Below are 18,868 nucleotides of genomic sequence, written 5' to 3'. Positions count from 1 at the left end.
TACCATCTGTATGGCAGATTATCTTTTGTCAAGTGGGCAGTTTGCCTTATCTCTCTGAGTGATCACAATCACACCTCCTTCTGGAGGGGACATTGCTGATAACAGCTATTGAATGTCCCTGCATGGCTGATAAGAACTGCAGCATCCCATTGGGAGATGTGAGCCCAGAGGGAGGAGCCAAGCATTCCTACCTGGATATAATCTGGAGATTCTGGAACACCAGCACGGCTTCTCCACTGGATTCCCCAGAGGAGCAGCAGCTGCCTCTTCCACTGGATCTTCAGAGGAAGAATACATCCTTCTCTCCAGGATCCCTGCTCCAGCAGAACCACCCCTGACACTGCAGGAGGGCTGAGCCACAATTCCAATGGGACTGCTGCCAACACCCTGACCCCCAGGGTGTCAGGTTGGGTTCTGACTCTGGCAGTGTTGTTTTGGTTACTGCATTGTTTATTTCATCCTTTTTTTTTCTTCCCTATTAAAGAACTGTTATTTCCTGCTCCCATATTTTTTTTTTTTTGCCTGAGACTCCTTAATTTAAAATTTATAGCAATTGGGAGGGATGAGGAAGATTTACATTCTCTGTTTCAGGGGAGGCTCCTGCCTTCCTTAGCAGACACCTGTCTTTCCAAACCAACACACCTGAGCCCACACAGCCCCAGGCAGAGCCTGGGTTCCACAGCACATCCCTGAACTCCAGCTCATCCCAGGTGAAGCAAATGGCCAGCAAAATGGCTATCAGCACTTTCCTCCCCTCCAGGAAAACTGACTTTAATAATTTGGACAACTTGAAAGGCTCCTGCCACAGGGTGGGAGCTAAATATTCATGAGCGAGCGTTTTCAGAGTGGGCACAGCAGGAGTGCTGCCTTCCCTGGGGTTCTCCCCTTCCTTACATCCCTCACAGAGGCAACTCCTGAGTTATTCCCATTGATCTTCTCCATCCAAAGGAAACAATCAGTGAAGTGAGGGGAAGGCAGGTGCAGAGGGCTGCAGCTTTCTGGGTTTATCTTTGTTTTCACACCAGCTTGCAGAACTGCTCTCCCCCTGCAGCAGCCTCAGCCTGCTGCTCCCAAACCTTATCTCAGCCTTCCGTTGCTCCAGGCCTGCCCACAGGATTCCCAGGGGATCCTTCAAAAGCACAGCTCTGCCCTGGGGAAACACCTACAATGCCAAAGGAAGGTGGGAGCACCTGTGCCCCTCGGGCTGCAGGAAGGGACCAAAATATCCAAAGGAGAAAGGAAAGGAAAAGGAGAGGCAGGCTCCAACATCTGCTGCTGCTTGTTGTCTTAGGTTGGAAATGGGGGTCTGTGTTCTATCACCATCTGTCAGAGCTGGGGCACTTCTCTGTGGTCCTTTGGGCAGTTTTTCCTTTATCTCTCCCACAGCCAACCCTCCCTCCAGGAGATCTCTGCTGTCCATGGCCACTGAGTGTCCCTGCAGGGCTGATCCAATCCCAGCATCCCATGGGGAGATGCTGCGCCCAGGGGAGGAGCCAAGCATTCCTCCCTGGATCCAATCTGAGCCTGGCACAGCACAGCAGCCTTTGCCCCCTGCATTGCCAGAGGAGCAGCTTTCTGCTGCCCTGCATTGCCAGAGGGAGCCCAGGCCCATCTGCAGCAGCCCTGTAGCTTTAGAGGAAAACTCCCCCCTTGTGCAGGATCCCTGCTGCAGCAGAGCCACAGCTGGCACTGCAGGAGGGCTGAGCCCCCATGGGATGGGGCTGGGACACCACCCTGACACACAGGGGGGCAGCTGCTGTTCTGAGTCTGGCAGTGTTGTTTTGTATTATTGCATTTTTATTTTTATATTTTCTTTTAATATTTTTTTCCTAATAAAGAACTGTTATTCCTATTCCCATACCTTTGCCTGAGAACAAAATGTCAAAATTATAATAATAATTATTATATAATATATAATATAATTATTATTATACAATTTCAAAATTATAACAATTCAGAGGGAGGGTGGGTTACATATTCCATTTCAAGGGAGGCTCCTGCCTTCCTTAGCAGACATCTGTCTTTTCAAACCAAGACACTTGTCCAACCCCAGCAGCAGGGAGGTCACGCCGTAACTGCTCTGAAGATGTGGGATATGTGATTTTTCAGTCATACCTGTGTCCTCATGATGGTTTTGATGGCAGCTTCAAACTCCTCAGAGTTGTTGTAGTCAACAGTCCACACATGGGGTTTCCCAATGAAGTCCTCAGCATATGGGTGTTGGGAGGACACCTGAAACACAGAGGTGCCAGCTGGACTTTGCAATCCCTGCTGGAATGGAATCCCTGCTGCAATCCCTGCTGTTTCCTGCTCACAGCTGGCTGGCAGAGAGGAGCAGCAGCCTCACATTCACAGTGGGGTTTGACCAACTGCAATAGGGAGTGCTGGAAAATGGATTCCTCTGAATCCAGTTGCTTCTCAGCCTCAGGATGATGTGCTGTAATTCCCACTGGGTTGGGGTGCCCCATTCCCAACAACACTGAATTCCTCTGGCAGCCTGGAATATCTCCACTCTGTACCACAGGAATAATTTACCCTTGACCTGAGCCATTCTGTGGGTCTGATGGTAAAAACCCCCAAAGCAGGAAAGGTGTGTGAAGGCACCACATCTCCCAGGTTTGCCAGCTCTAGAAACAAGGCAGGGAGAAAATCCATTGCCACTGAAGGCTGGGAAAGGCTGGGAAAGGCTGGCACTGGGAGAGAGCAGTGCTGGAAGCTGCATGACCCTGATGCCACAGGCAGCCCACACACTGGTACTCCACAGGTAGACATCCTTGCTTTTCCCTGGGCTGCCCACACAGGTGATTTTTGGGGACCTACCTCTTCTGTTTCAGCCCTGATCTCCTCTGGAAAGGGAAGAGAGAGGTTGCTGAGCAGAGGACGTGTTTTGGGGGCACCATAAAACATTTCAGAAGGGCCTGAGCCCCTGCCAGCTGGGGGAGAGGAGCTGTGTGGTTCATCCCCCTCAGTGCTGTCCTTCCTCATCTCTCTCCTGGAGATTGATCCCCTCTTTCCCCTCCAGCACAGAAACACCCCGAGGCATTTCACAGCCCTCACCCTGGCTCCAGGCTGAGGTACAGCCCCAGCCCTGTCCAAATGGGTGTTAACACCAAATTTGGGGGTGCATGGGGCAATCGGGGGGGGCAGGAGAGCCCAGCCCAGCCCAGCCCAAATTAACACCAAATTTGGGGGTGCATGGGGCAATCAGGGCGGGTAGGACAGCCCAGCCCAGCCCAGCCCAGCCCAAATTAACACCAAATTTGGGGGTGCATGGGGCAATCAGGGGGGGCAGGACAGCCCAGCCCAGCCCAAATTAACACCAAATTTGGGGGTGCATGGGGCAATCCGGGGGGGAAGGACAGCCCAGCCCAGCCCAGCTGCACAGCCCCCAGCTCACTCCCTGCTCAGTGAGGGAGCCTTGCACTGCATTATCCACTTTATTAATAATAAAACAGGCAATTTTCCCAAGCCTTTAACTTTTAAAGAGTTCCTGCTCTACTTAGATTGAATTCCCAGCGCTGGGCAAGCCTGGGAGGGATTTCATAGCCCTGGCACACTGTGCAGGTGCTGGTGTCCCTCTGGGGGGACAAAGGGATGAGCAGGGGGCATTGCCCTGAGCTGGGAGCAGGGTGTGGGGACCTGTGGGTCTGGGCTGGTGGGGAAGGGGCTGGGGGTCTGCAGAAGGCTCCTGCACAACCTTCTCCTTGGAAACCCCAAACCTACAGCACAGCCCCTTCTATCCAAGGCAAATCCCCAAATAGGAACCCCATCTGCAGACATGCATTGAGGAAATCTTGCCCCAAAAAAAGTAACCTCAGCCTGGCAGCTGCTCTTACCCAGGCTCGCCCAAGGCCTCCATGCAGCCCCCACATCACACTTGTGTTATAGATATATGTTATAATATTGGCTTTTTGCAAATATTAAAATGGATTCTATATGTGCAGGGCTAAAGTAACTTTGCTATGAAGATACAGATTTATTTCTGTTGTTAACTGAAACTTAGAAATAGCTTAGAAACTTAGAAATATCTTATATAGATATGCTTGTGTTAAAATGCTTGTTTGGATGGGATAATATCCAAGGAATATATGATGAGGACCCTGCTACTGATGTGCCAACTATCAACCCTTACCATTGGTAGAAACTAAGGCCCAAAACTGAAGGTCATGATAAGAATGGACTAAAACCACAGCCAGGGAATATGCATGCTCTAAAAAGACAGATCTGAGGTGGAGCCATGCTAAACAATTCTGGGAATATGTAAACTAGTTTTGGGGAAAAGTTTACTATTATATTTATATTTGTATTTATAATTTTAATATTTACTATTAGTAAATATAAAACAATATAAATATAATAGTAAATATTACCTACTAGAAATAGAAATAATTTGGAAACACCCTTTATAGACCATTTCTATTGCATTAGCCTGTGACATATTCATACACAATAGAAATATTGTATAATATATATAATAGTAAATATATAGCAACATAAATATATTGTATTTATACAATATAAATATAATAGTAAATATAAAACAATATAAATATATTCTATTTATATTGTTTATGCCTATGTCCCAGGCTAATGCAATAGAAATGGTCTATAAAGGGTGTTTCCAAATTAGCAGGTGTGCTCTTGGCTGAATGCAAAGAGGCACCTGGCGGTAAATCCTTGCTTTATTGTCTTTGTCTTCTACTGTCCTTTATTAAACTTTCTAAATGTTTACAGCAGAGTGAACTGTTGCGTTGTGATTTCAGGGTTTACCTCAGAACCTGGTCCCTCCTCTGATAATTCCCTCCCAGGTGTGTCAGTCACCTCTCTTTTCCCCTCCCAGCACTGTCTGTCCATCCTGGAATTCCAGAAAGGCCTCGAGGGATTGGCAGATTCACAGGATGCCCTCTACCCCTGGGGGGCACTGGGCCATCCAGGTGTCCTTTGTCCCTTTGTCCCTCCCCTCCTGTCCCTGCTTGGTGGCTCCCTGCCCCTTCCCTCCCCTCTCCCCGGGGTTAAAGGAGCAGCAACCATGGGCTCAGGGAGTTATGTTGGAGCTGGTGCTGCATTCAGAGGCCTGTGGGCCAGAATAAAGCTCTGGATCCAAACCCTCCATCAGAACTGACTCCTTTCCTTCACTATCGCCTTAAAGCTTTTCCACAGAGGGAAACCTGAGGAGCAGCCCCTGTTATGGGAGGAAGCTCCATCCTGCAGCCCTCAGAGCTCCTGCAGGCCTGGACTTGTGCCCAAGCGCCCAGCTGCAGCACCCAGCCAGCCCAAAGTGTCTGAGGGGTGAAACATCACACACCCAGCCAGCCCAAAGTGTCTGAGGGGTGAAACACCACACACCCAGCCAGCCCAAAGTGTCTGAGGGGTGAAACATCACACACCCAGCCAGCCCAAAGTGTCTGTGGGGTGAAACACCACACACCCAGCTGGCCAAAAGTGTCTGTGGGGTGAAATCACCACAGCTGCCGCTATGTGGTTCAGCACCAAGGGCCAGATAAGCTCAGGCACATCCCATCCAGCCATATTGGTAATATTCCAACAGTGAACAGTATTTTCCAGACTTGCCTCTCGGGACGTGGGCTTCCCACGGAAGAACTCGTGGTTGAGGGAGCTGTGGGGAGGGTTGAAGCGCGCCTGCAGGAACACGCAGCCGTTGGCGATGGCCTCCAGCGGGGCCGGGCCCTCATAGGGGAACCCAAAGCCAATGAAGAGCTGCAAGGCACAAACACAGTGCTGCTGAGTTGTCAGAACCCAGGACATCCTCCTGAGCAGCCAAGACCCCTGCCAGGGGGCTCAGAGACCCTGGCACAGAACTCAAGATGCCTGTGTGGTTTTGATTATGACCCATGGAGCAAGTTACCAACCTTAGATGAAGATCTGCAAGCCATGACAGTTAAGTAGAATAATAGTGTGAATTTCTCATGGGGTGAAAAGGTAGATTTTGGGGTTTTCTAGAATGGGGGTTCAGGGGGCAAGATGGAGGGATCTGGGCGTGTCCAGCCTTTCTCCTTCTTCTTCTTGGCCTTCATCTTCTGCTGTGATGTTGGCACTTTTGGATTGGTTTAGAGTAGAAGCTCACTGTCTAACATAGGTGATAGGTATTGGGAAGTAATTGTAAACATTGTACACGTAGTTTTTAGTATATAAAGATAACACTGCCCCAAGGGCAAGCAGAGTGCCTGGACTGTCTTGCTGAATGGACCTCAGCTGGACAGGAGAAAATATTTTATAGATAAGGAACCTTGAGACCGAGAACTGAAGAGCTCTGACTCCTTCTTCAAGCACCAGGATGGGAAAAGAGATTTTCTAATGTATCTCGGGGTCACTCTGACCAGCAAGAGGCTGTGAGCCTGAGTGATTTTCCCCACAGGGAAACCTCCCAGATAAACCCACCAACATCCCCCCCGCTCTCTGCTGCTCTGCTCCTGCACACCAACTCTCTAAAGGGGTTCAACAAGTTATGCTGAAAATTCCCCCTTTTCACAGAATTCATAGAATGACCAGGTTGGAAGAGATCTTCAAGATCATCAAGACCAGCCCAGCCCCAACGCCTCACCCAAACCCTGGCACCCAGTGCCACATCCAGGCTTTGTTAAACACACCCAGGGATGGTGATTCCACCACCTCCCTGAGCAGCCATTCCAGAACTTTATCACTCTGTCTGTGAAAAACTTTTTCCTTGATATCCAACCTGTATTTCCCTTGGTGCAGCTTGAGGCTGTGTCCTCTGGTTCTGTCAGTGCTGCCTGGAGAAAGAGCCCAGGCCCAGCTGAGCACAGGCACCTTTCAGGGAGTTGTAGAGAATGGTAAGGTCACCCCTGAGTCTCCTTTTTCCAGAATGCACGACCCCACTCCATCAACCACAGCCCACTTTGCACAGCCATGGAGTTTCCAGGAGCTGCAAGATCCCCCATGGTGCTTACAGCCATCACTTTGGCCCTGCATGGAACAACATTGCTTTGCCACAGCTGTTTGGGCTGGTAAATCAGGAATATTTCCCCCAGACAGCAGCTGAAAGCAACACGGATGTTCCCACACCCACACACTGCAAGAATCTGGTTTATTTTTATCACAGCTATAAGGTGGGGGGGAAAAAAACCCCACCCCACTCAGCAATAAATGAATTAATGAGGAAACTTTGCACTCTGCCTGTGGACCCGTGGACAGTCTGCAAGGAGGAGGTCCTCAGACACATCTTGATCTGAAATGTGCTCTGCTTGGCTCCTGCCTAATTATCCCTCGTGGTTAATTATCCCAGCTGGGAGTGCCTGCAGGCCTGGGAGGGGCACAGGTAATGGAGGACAGGGTCCTGGGATGGCCTCACCCACCTTTGCCTTCCTCAGCAGCTGCTGGAACTCGTGCTGGGGCAGCAGCCCGTGGTTCTTGACAAATGCTGGCACCTCAGGTGGTCTCTGTGTCTCATAATAAACAGTGCCATGGATCTCCATGTACTTGTTGAGGATGGCCAGGAACTTCTCCTTGCCCTGGGGAGGAAGGCAGACATGTGAACTACACCAAAGGATGGGTCTGACCTCCTCCCCATGGTTATGGGGGGGGGTTAACTCTCAAACTGCTGTGCCAGAGCACCTGCCATGCTTCAGGCAGACCCACAGCAGTGCAAAATCCCCACCTGTCCCTCTTCATTTCTTGGAAACACATCCTGGACTGCCCCAGGCTCCTGGAGAGCCCCAATGGCTGCAGGATCCATCACTCTGATCATCAGGTTCCTGCCTCCCCTGTCCCCTCCAAGGGCAGCTTCCACTCTGGAGCTGCTGAATTAAAGGCTTCAGAGGGTTCAGAAGGAACCTGAGCTTGCTAATAGCCTCTTATTCCAAGTAACAAGTTCCAAGGATTTTCTCATTCAGATTTAATCCCATTTCACTACCTGGAAAATGAAAGGGGTCATCAATTTTCTTCTCTTAGAGGCTTCCCTCCTTTTGCTCCAAAGCAGCCTTTCTTTTTAACAAATTCTTTACTGGAGAATTTTTTTGCTTGAAAAAAACCACAAAGGGCCCATCCTTTGGATTCTGGATTTTCCAGTGCTGCAACGGCCCCAAAAGAGCAAAGACCAGGGGGAATAAGGATTTTTAAATGGGGAATTTGAGAAAACTCTGTATGTTGCCTTAAAACCTCCTCAAATGCTGAATTTCTGCCCTCAGCCATGGATCCCAGGAATCCTCCAAGGCTCTAAGGCTTTCCCAGCTTATTAAAACTTCAGCTCCTATTGTGAGCCAGAGGCAAGAAGTTCAGAGGGGTAGGAAATGAGAAATAAAGGGAAGGGAGGTTTAATGAAATGTTTCTAAATGTCAAAAACATCCTGCTCTGGAGAGGGTGTTTGGTCCAAGGCTGGTAAATGAGCACCTGGCTCCAGAAGATGGAGGTGGTCTGTGCCTTTCTAGACCTCAAAATCACTCAAAATAAGGAAAAAACTCCTCTATTCCCTTTTTTATTCCATGGAGTGTACAATATGGGAAGCAAAGGCCAGGCAGCCTGGCCTCAAGGAGCCCCAGCCTCTTCACCCAGCAATAAATGACCGAAAATATGCAGTGTGGGGGAAAAACTGATGTTGTTTGTGAGTTCTGACTCAAAACAGCAAATGCCTGTAGCACCCTGGGTGGAGGGAAATGTCCATTCTGGGGTTTGAACTCTCTTTAGTGCCTTCCCAAATTACCTTTGCTAAGCTCCAAGGAAACTTCTGGATAAAAAAGGGCAGGGGAACGGTAGAAAAATAAGACAAGATGTTGCAGTTCTCCTAAAATGAGATTTAGTGGGTTTCAGTAGGGCTTTTAGGGAGCCCCAAACCAGGCAGAGGCAGGGGGGATTTGTTCTCAGACCTGAGTAGGGACAGAAACCCCACAAACACCAGCAAAGAGGAGTCAGCCTGGCTGGATCCTGGCTCACCACAAGCATCCCTGCTAATTAGCAGCTGCTAATCAGGAAAGCTGGGAAGGGGAGGAGGTACAGCCCTCACTGCATCAACCCACATCAATCCCAGCAGCTCCAGAGGACCCAGCCCACGTCAAGGCAAAGTCGAGTCTGACAGAAACCTTTTCTCTCCCGAGAAGAGGAGCAGAGGCAAAGCCCAGCAGCAGCTGGTGTGGTACAGTACCTGCAACTGGAGCAGCCCCAGGCAGTGCACAGAGGGAAAAATAGAAATAAATCAACAATGAGACAATGAGAATTAGCTCCTTTTTACAGCCCTGGAAGGAAAAGCAGCTTGCTAGCTCTGGATAAGTTGCAGGGGAGCAAGCACAGCCTCTCTGGAGTTTTTGGTGGGTCCCCACCCCTCTCCCCCAAGTGTTCCAGGCTCAGGGAGCACAACCCCTTTTCACAGAGTGCTTGAAAGCAGACACAAACTATCCCCATCATAATGCAGCAATCACTGCAATTAATTAGTGGCAATCATTATAGCTAATTACATAAAATCATCAATATGAAATCTCAGCCTCAGAGCCTGCTGGGAGGAAGCACCACCCAGAGCAAGGAGCAGGGAATGGTGTCCCACCAGCCTCTCTCTGTTTGTGGGAGGCTCTGGATGTGTCCCATCACTCCCCCAGGACCAGGACAAGCATGGTTCTCCACAAACACACCCAGATCTTCACCTCCACAGCTCAGAGTGAGATCCAGAGGCTGGGGCTGCCTCCCAGCCCTGCCTGTGCCCACCCCTGCCTGCCTGGCTTGTCCCTAGCAGCCCAAGGACACCCACCTTCCAGATGCTGGCCTCCTTGCCATACACCACGGCCATGCTGCTGACTTTGTTGGCCTTGATGAGCTGCTTCTCAGTCTGGTTGAGCTCCTCTGACACGAAGCCCATAAAGGAGTTGTCAGGAGTGTGAGCTGTGGGCACCAAGGGGAGGAGACAGATGGCTGGAGAGATGTTTTTTGGGATGTCCCCAGGGGTGGGAATACAGCCTGAGATGAGCTTGGCTCCAGAGCCTTGCTGGAGGAAAATGGAGCTTGAATCCCTATCCAGGCAACCCATGAAATCCAGGCTTCAGAACCCACTCGAGCAGCTCTTCACACAGTGAGGTGTTTTTAGGCTGCCAGAGGGGCTTCACACAGCCAGGAAAATGGAATGCTTGAGTCACCCAGAACCCCCCCTTTTTCTTCCTCTCTCTCTATCCTGTATCTCCTTTCCAACCCTTCTATCCCATTTACTGTGGGCACTCAATGAAGGTGCATTCATTTTGATTAATACTGAAATCCCCTCTGTGTTGCTTTTCTGAGATCAGCGAACAAACCATCACGACCTGTAGCAGGCCCTGAGTCTGCAAGGGCTCCCTGGTGGTCAGAAGCCTAAGACAGGAAATGCCAAGTCATGGTGACTGTGCTAGAAGCCCCTGTTCTGCCTTTGGACCCCTGCTTATCTCCCTCTAAGACTATAGGTCACTCTCCTTTTACCCTTGTTATTGGACCATCTGCAAAACCCCTGAATCCTGTATAAAGAGCTGCTTTTGCCCAGCTTGGGCAGAAGAGCTTGTCACAGACATCTTTTATGGAAAATCCTTTCCTTAGGATCTTTTCTCCTGAGAAGCTGAGAGGCCTCAGGAACAAAATGTAAACAATGGTTATCTGCTGCTGTGGAATGCAACAGGTGCATCTGTGATTGGTCTCATAGAATTGTTTCTAATTAATGGCCAATCACAGTCAGCTGGCTCAGACTCTCTGTCCGAGCCACAAGCCTTTGTTATCATTCTTTCTTTTTCTATTCTTAGCTATCCTTCTGATGAAACCCTTTCTTCTATTCTTTTAGTATAGTTTTAATATAATATATATAATAAAATAATAAATCAGCCTTCTGAGACACGGCATCAGATCCTTGTCTCTTCCCTCATCCTGGGACCCCAACGCCATCACACCCATTTGTACAAGCAGATTGTGTCAAGCCCCTGTTGCAGGCAGCCACGCCAGGCTCCAGCACTCACGGAACATGGTCATGAACTGGCTGGGCTGCAGGTTCCAGTAGCCCCAGTTGGTGCGGTAGCCGCGCAGCGTGGCGTACTCCTCGTGGTTGTAGGCTGGCTCTGTCCCAAAGGTGTCAATGACCCGGACACGGCACCTGCGGGGCACACACCCCCTGAGCACACCTGCTGTCCCAGGAACCCCATCTGCACCCCGAGCAGGGTGAGAGCAATGAGGGGTTTGTCTTTACAAACCAGCTGTGGGTCTGCTGGTACATAAAACCAGCACTGAGAAATAAAAAAAAACAACAGGAAGGATTCCATTGATGAATGGAAAAAGATATTTGCTTTTACAAATAAACTGCAGGTTTGTTGATAAATGAAGTTGGATATTGAAAGATGAAAGAAACAATGGGGGAAAAACATAAATTCCATAAGAATTAAAAACTAAAAGGGAGTGTTATACATTATCATGCCAGCAGGAGAACCCACAGTGTGAGGGGCAGGGGCTGCAGGACGGGAGCAGAGATGCAGCTCATTGCTCCTGAAGCTGTTGTCCGTGGATCCCAAGTGAGAGGAATAGTGGATTTTTCTTTACAAACCAGCTGTGGGTCTGCTGGTACATAAAACCAGCACTGAGAAATAAAAAAAAACAACAGGAAGGATTCCATTGATTGATGAATGGAAAAAGATATTTGCTTTTACAAATAAACTGCAGGTTTGCTGATAAATGAAGTTGGATATTGAAAGATGAGAGAAACACAACCATAATTCCATAAGAATAAAAAAAACCAACATAAATTCCATAAGAATTAAAAACTAAAAGGGAGTGTTGTACATTAGAGGGGAATCTTTGGTATCAGGCATTTCAGGAAGTCTGTACCTCTCAAGTACCTCAGCCAATGGGGAAAGAGAGAAGGGAAATGTGGCCAGGAAATTGGGGTAAAAAGGAGGCTGCATCCTGCAAAAATTAGACAGACCCCAGGGGAATGTCCTATGGCCTCTCCCTTTATTCAAATAAAGTAAAAGGACTCCTCTGTCTCCTTTTTGGACATAAACCTTTGGCATTTCTGGATTAATTTTCCTGACAAGAGGGTGCAGCAGCATCCCACGGAGCCCTTCCCAGCACTGCTCCCTCCTTGCAGGACAATTTCCCTTTGCAGGACCCTCAGCTCCCCAGCAGATGAACTTCCCAAAAGTTTATTATTAATGCCTTTCCCAATATCCTGGGAATGCTCAGGCAGGCACTACCAGCACAAGGCTGAGGAGAGAAGAGGAACAACAAGCAAGGGAGGAGCAAAACAAGCTGAATTCAAAAGCAAATGCATTTATAATAAAAGCAATAACAGAGCTTGTCATTTTTCTCTCTAATAAAATTGTGTAGGATAGTGGAAGAGATGGGAAAAAATGTAATAAATAGCTGGTCTATCAGCACTAAATTAAATCGCAGATTTTCCAGGCTGGTGATGTACCAGGGGATGATGACATTTGTCTTGATGTTCAAGGAGCCAGGGATAGGGCTCCTTACAAATTCCCAAGGCTCACCCTCCCCTGGCTGCAGGAATGGAATGGAAGCACACATCAACACACTGCAGGCACATGCAGGGTTTGGTCCTTCCCCAACTCTCTCTCTTTTATTGAGGTTTTATCCTAAATACCTGAGGCTCAGAATGCCTCACGCTGTGGCAGCAGGGGACACAGCAAGGCACCAGGCAGGCAAAAATCAAAGGTAAAATCGAAGGGTCTGGCTCCTTGGGTGGGTCATTAATCTTTGCTTGCTAATTAATGAAATGGAGATGAAGAGCAGGCTTTGCTTACCTGTATTTCTTAAAGGAGAGCCCCATGTGCTGCTTCATCTGCTGGAGGCCATGGTAGTCGGTGTAAATCAGGTCGAAAGGCAGAGGACTGGTCAGGGGGCAGTTCCCCCGTCCTGGAGGCACCCCTAAGTGACTGGGGAGAAGCAGGAGGGATCAGCCCCCAGCACAAACACTCCTTTCCCTGCTGAGCCATCAAACAGCTCCTCTTTGATGGAGGGGGAGGCAGATGGTTCTCCTCGCCCCAGTTTTTATTTCCCAGGCCAAAGATCTGGAGAGTCCTGGTCCCTCCCCACCCTTGCAGCTGCTCCAGCTGAGCTCCTGCTCCTCCCAGATGGACTGTGAGGCACAGCATCCCCAGCCAGGGCTCTCCAGCATCCCAGTCCCCACACACCCTCCCTTGGACCTCTCTTGTTGAAGACACCAGATTTCGTTTACTTTCATTGCAGTCACACCAGTGACAGACTTGTAAAGCCACATCTTTCCTCTCCTCTCTGCCTGCAAGGTTCCCAGCTGAGCCTAAAGCTCCCTCTTCCCAGCTCCACATCCCTGGAATGTCTCTCTTATTCCACTCCTTCCCCACCACATCCCAGAGCACTCTCAGCTTCTCCTTGACTCTGCTGGCAATGCCTGTCCTTGGATGCTGGGCACATTTCATTCATATTTCTCACTTTTGGTCCCATTTATGAAATAATTCCATAAAACAGGAGGCAGCTGGGCTTGGGTCTCAGGGGGTTTCCAGCCAGTTCCTTACAAACAGCCACACTCAGCCCCTCTGCCCTCCTCCAGTGGATAAAATGCACTATGAAAATCCAGATAAACTCAACTGACAGTAATCTCTTTATCAAGACCATCAGTTACCTCGCTGCCAGAGCGAGATGTGATTAATCCAGCAAGATACAAGGCTGCTAAACCTGTGGTGTGTCTCCTTCCATTTCCAATTACCTCTGTGAACTGATGAATCCCTCTCTCCAAAGCTGTTCCACCAAGTGTACCACTGATGTCAGCCTGACAGCCCATCTGCTTGTCTGGACCATATTTCCTCCTTCTCAGAAAAAAAAAAAACCCTGTGACACCTTCCAGCTTCAGCAGGTTTCTCAAAAATCCATGTTGCTTGTACTTGTGATTTCCCAGCACCAGTTTGCTCAGAGGCTGATTCACTCCGCAGTTTTAATGCTCCTGTATTTTGTTTTTCCTCCTAAAGATGATAATTCCTCATCCTCCTAACTTCATTCACACCCAAAAAGCAGAATTATCCTCATGGAAAACCAAACTGCTGAGCTGCTTTGGTCCACCCAGGCTGTCTCACTCCCACCACGCAGTTGTCCCATTCCGTTCTCAGTCCTTCCAACAAGGCTGAGGAATTCCTGGTTTATTTCACAAGTCTGAGCTCAGACAATGTGAAATCTCACCCTTAGCTCCTGCCTGCCAGGACGTCTGTCTTTGTTTTCTTCTGGGTTCTTCACTTACTCCAAACCTCTATTTGGAGATGGGAATTCATCCCAACCATGCCTGTAGGTATTTTCTCTTCTTTAAGGAATAAAAGTTCTGGTCAGGCTTTACACTCCCAGGCTTTGAATCTTTCCTTCTCTGTGACTTCTCTTACTGGTTCTCTCAATTTCTCAGCATTTTCCCTTCTGAACCTGAGAATTCCCTTTCCAGCCCTAGCTGGGGTTAATCTGTTCCTCAGCTGAAGCTCAAATGGACCCATGGCCCCAGGGTCCGTCCTCTGAGGAGCACTTCCATAAGGTCCTCAGCCAAGACCTTCAGCATTTCACCTTTCAATCCCATGGCTGCTTCCAGAGGGAATTTATGGCTTTCCCATCCAGGAAAAGCCAAGGGACACAACTGCCAAAAGGATTTACTCTCCACAGAAGGAGAAGGAGCCACCCAGAGCCAGAAATTTGTTGGCCATGAGAAATATGATAAAGGGCTCTTGGTTGGCTCCTAGCCACACCTCCCTCCTCTTCTGAACCGGGCCTGGAGGAAGATGCCCCTGCTCATTGCAGGGGTTTGGACCAGAACACCTTTAAAAGGTCCCTCTGAACTCAGACTTTTCTATTATTCTGATGTGGCTCCAAGCCCTTGAGCACTGAGAATCAAGATCCTTCTTCCAGCCCCATCCCAACCTGACCCAGTGCAGGGTCACCTCAAACTCCTGACCATGACAGAGACTCCAGAAAATGTGTAAATGTGGAACAACCTCACTGGCCAAAGCCAGGAGAAACAGAGAATTTCAATTTAAGACAAAGAGCTGCTTTTGCAGCTGCTTCATTGCTCTTGTCAGAAGGAATCTCAGCATCAGCTCAGGGCAGCCTGGCTGGGGATGCCGCAGGGGGAACAGGTTGCAGTTTTGTCACTTTTATGCACAATTTTACACGACAGGACTGATTGGGAAGATGGCAGGAATAGAAAGGCTCTCACCTCCCACAGCCACCTCGGTACAATAAATAGGGCACTGAGGAGACTCAGTCTCCCGGGAAGGCTGAAGGGGAATTTTTAAGCCAGGATTTTGTAGAGATGGAATTCTAAACAACACATTTGCTCACACAGTGCTGCTTTTTCCTCAGTCATCAGACAAACAGTGATTTACACCAACCTGCACTGTGGTGGAACCAATCCATAAAGCTTGTATTTAACTAAAAATCCCCAAACCATTACACTGTGCTTGCAGCAAACACCATCCTCTAGCTGGTACATGTCACAAAAGCCACTGCACTACAAAATAATCTGTAATTTAAGGAAGCCCTAACCAAGCTTGACGAGGGGCTGCAGGAGGCAGCAATTAGTGTAACTCATACTGAAGCCTCCAAAAAAGTTCCCACCAGTTGGGAACAGCAGGTCTGACTCTCCCAGCTCCCATCAGCACCACAATCTGCCACAAATCCCTTCTCCAGGTGCTCAGGACTTGCCACATCCATTTATACTCCCTGTGCCATGGCTGCGTGGCTGGAATAGCTCTGAGAGCAGAAGCAGTGCTTTGAGCAGAACATCTCTCCATTTACCCCCCTTATCCTCCCTGAACACTTTATAACCACTTATTTTAATATTCCACTCATGCAAATCCAGCCTGCACCTCTGAGATGGGGGCGGGGGGGAGAAATTTTTTTTTTTTTATTCCTCCTTATTTAAACATTCTTTATTCAGGCTTTCATCATTTGCCAGTTAAGTCAACTAATTTTCTACTAAACCCAATTTCACTCATGGTTGGAGTGCAATTTCCCTGATTTTTCCTCGTGCCATGTACTATTAATGGCGCTTGAAATTACGCAAATAAAATTGATGAGCGCAAACGCCGCCTTCGCCGCCAGCACAGCCCAGGGATCTGCTGGGGAAACCTCCCCTCCCAGACCAGCTGTGGGTGGTGACCAGCTCAGCACCTCTGGCTGGTGATCCAGGGCTTTGTCCCATCCCAAATCCTGGATCAGCTGGGCCCTGGCTCCTCTCTGGGAGGGAGCAGCCGGAGCGGCTCCGATCCAAGCGGATGCCGAGCTCGCCTCTCTGCCAGCTGCCTCCACCAGCTGTGCCTACTCCAGAATAAATCTCCAGCAGCTTCTTGTCCTGCTATTTTCCTCTCAGAGGTACTTTAATCAGCCAGGGGACCGTCCCCTCCCTGGGCATGGTGCAGGCGCTCTGGAGTCAGATGACTGCAGGGTTATCTTTACATCCCATTGACCTATTTTCAAATTAACCCAACGTTTCTTTCTGCGTTATCACTCCTGGTGCTGAGAAGTCCAGGACTAAATGGATCTCGTGGGCATCTCCTGGCAGCCTGGGCCAATATTTTGTATTATGTTTAATTGCATCTTCTCTGCCCACATCTGTGCCATCAGCAAGGCTGAGAACAGAGCAGGGATCCTGTTCTCACTGCTCCCTCAGCTGCAAGAGCCCAGCAGGCACAGGGATGTTATCCAGGGATTAAAGGTGCCAGAGCCAGGCCTGAGCATCTCCCAGGGGTCTGTGACAACCCCATCACAGCCAACAAGTGCAAATCTAAGCCCACAAAATGAACATCCTACCACCTGCCCTCTGCCCCCAGCTCTTTCCCTGCTGGAATGAACACTCACTGCAAATGAGGTTTTCAAACCAATTTCAGCACCTGCAATAGTTTCACTTTTGCAAGGTGCACCTGGACTGTTTCTCTGGTCCATCATTGATCTTGTATGACACAACCCTACCCATCCAGGGAGGAAGTTCAGTAATCCTTTTATTTATTTCCAAGACCTGAAGATGCACAGGACAGTGCCAGAACAAACACTTATTTCTTGTCGGAGATTCAGCAAATATGAAGGAACTTCCCAGGAAGGGAGAAATCAATACTTGGATTCCTGCAGGGAGCGGCAGAAACTGAGCACTCACGTGCTGGTAGCGCCTGGGCAGACCCTGGGACAGATGGGCTGTTCTCCTGCTGTTCCAGCTGCTCCAGCAGCTCCCAAAAAAAGAAGAAATCCTATTTTTGGAGGACAAGATCTCTGCTCTGTGAGGGTGGTAAGGCCCTGGCAGAGGCTGCCCAGAGAAGCTGTGGCTGCCCCATCCGTGGGAGTGCCCAAGGTCAGGTTGGACTCGAGCACCAGGAGCACCTGGTAAAGGCTGAAGGTTCCTCCCCAGTGGTGCAGAGCTGATCAATCCACAGCTTTTCCCTGCAGCTCCATCAGGATCACATGGAATCAGCCACTTCTGGCTGTTTCCACAAGCAGTTCCTTTCTCTCCCACACAACAGCAGGACTGGTTTCGCCAGCTGGTAAGGGGAGTGAAGCCAGAGCCTGGGCATGGTGCAGGTTTTCATGTGAACAGATGTGAGACAGAAAGATGGCTTTGATCTGCCAGGAGACAATCAGAAATGTGCTTTCTGGACATGGTGTTTCCATCTGAACAGCCCTTTTTGCAGCCTGAGCACACCTCAGTGAGCACAGAAAGAGCAGGAAAATCACAGCTCTCGCTGAGTGCCAGGCACTGAGAGGAGATGGGGCAGTGGGAGCAGAGCCAAGGCCCACCACAGCTCCAAGGCTCCATCCTCCCCACCCCAGCACAGGGAGGGTGGCTCAGCACCCAACATGCTGGCCACAGCAGGAAAGGGCTGCCAGCACAGGGTACAGGCACGTGCTGCAAACCCAGCGCTTTGCCAGGACTAGAATTAAGAGTCCAGAACTTGACACAGGAGCAATTAAGCTCCAGGAACGCTTTGTAAAGCTCTGACCCCAAGAGGCATCAAATCCCATTTTCTTCGACTTTCTGTCCTGCTTTATGAGCAGTTAATTTCGAGGGGACCATTGAGAAAATCACCTTTCAGTGCTTTTCTGAACTCCCCAGCAGCTCACAGCTCTGCAGCCCCTTCTCCCCCAGCCTCTCCCTTAGCTCCAGAAAAGCAGGTGGACATCCCAAGATGACCACTCCCATGGCTCAAGGATGAGGGTAGGAGATGCAGCACCCAGGAGTGCCCCTTGTGCTGCTCCTCCCAGGGAAAAAGGCTGAGAGGATCCTTCCTGCCAGACTCCAGGGCATGGGTTTATTAAAGCTTTTTTTGTGGGCACAGCCATTGCTCCAAAGTGCTGCTTGTAATTTTCCACCATCTACTCATGAGCTGCCTCATTAACAACCCAGCTCAGAGCTTTCAGGCACTTCCCACTCCTCCCCTAGCAAGCAAGCAACAACACCAACACTGGCCTGGATTCTCACCTCTCTGAAAGCACTTTTGGGCTACCAACACAGCACCAGGGATCTTCAGCATGAATCAAATGTTGCTGTTCAGATTTGGGGTTCAGCTTCTTCCCTCCCTGCTTCAAGACAAGGCTCAAAATGCTGCTGGCTGCCCACCCAGCACAAATCTCAGAGAGAAAACAGCTCCTGGCTCCCTGCTCTCTGCAGTTCATTTTCCTTCTGGGAAGATGCACACAGAAATACAGAATGGTTTAGGTTGGGAGGGAACATATTACCCTGTGATTCACCCCTTTACCTCTCCAGAGGCACCAGAAGCAGCTCACAAATTCACTGGGAGTTCAAAGGAGAATAAACACCTGCACTTAGCTCAACTACAGGAGAAAAAATAGCCCCTGGGTAGGACTCAGCAATGGAATTCACAGATCTTGAAAGTCTGTAGTGGGTAAAAGATAACCCAAATAAACTGGCCCTGAAAAACCAATCTGTGAT

The 18,868-nt window shown here is 49.3% G+C and overlaps 1 protein-coding gene across 2 annotated transcripts in view; it reads right to left on the bottom strand.

The window, feature by feature from the left end:
* Positions 1 to 18,868, bottom strand: part of MGAT5B (alpha-1,6-mannosylglycoprotein 6-beta-N-acetylglucosaminyltransferase B) — an 80,700-nt gene that overhangs the window by 8,692 nt on the left and 53,140 nt on the right. The window contains exons 9-14 of one of the 2 annotated variants that reach the window (XM_054278586.1): positions 12,726 to 12,857; positions 10,932 to 11,065; positions 9,707 to 9,843; positions 7,335 to 7,490; positions 5,572 to 5,718; positions 2,116 to 2,232 (exon numbers count right to left, since the gene is read on the bottom strand). In XM_054278586.1, coding sequence (XP_054134561.1) covers positions 2,116 to 2,232; positions 5,572 to 5,718; positions 7,335 to 7,490; positions 9,707 to 9,843; positions 10,932 to 11,065; positions 12,726 to 12,857 — 823 coding nt within the window. The remainder of the gene's footprint in view (positions 1 to 2,115; positions 2,233 to 5,571; positions 5,719 to 7,334; positions 7,491 to 9,706; positions 9,844 to 10,931; positions 11,066 to 12,725; positions 12,858 to 18,868) is intronic. The other variant, XM_054278587.1, reaches the window with a different exon arrangement.

Source organism: Melozone crissalis, unplaced genomic scaffold (genome assembly GCF_028551555.1).
Source record: "Melozone crissalis strain CALT ecotype California unplaced genomic scaffold, PUWL_Pcris_2 ptg000026l_1, whole genome shotgun sequence".
Lineage (NCBI taxonomy): Eukaryota > Metazoa > Chordata > Aves > Passeriformes > Passerellidae > Melozone > Melozone crissalis.
The sequence above is the reverse complement of the archived record's forward strand: the minus strand, read 5'-3'. Positions and strand labels throughout refer to the sequence as shown.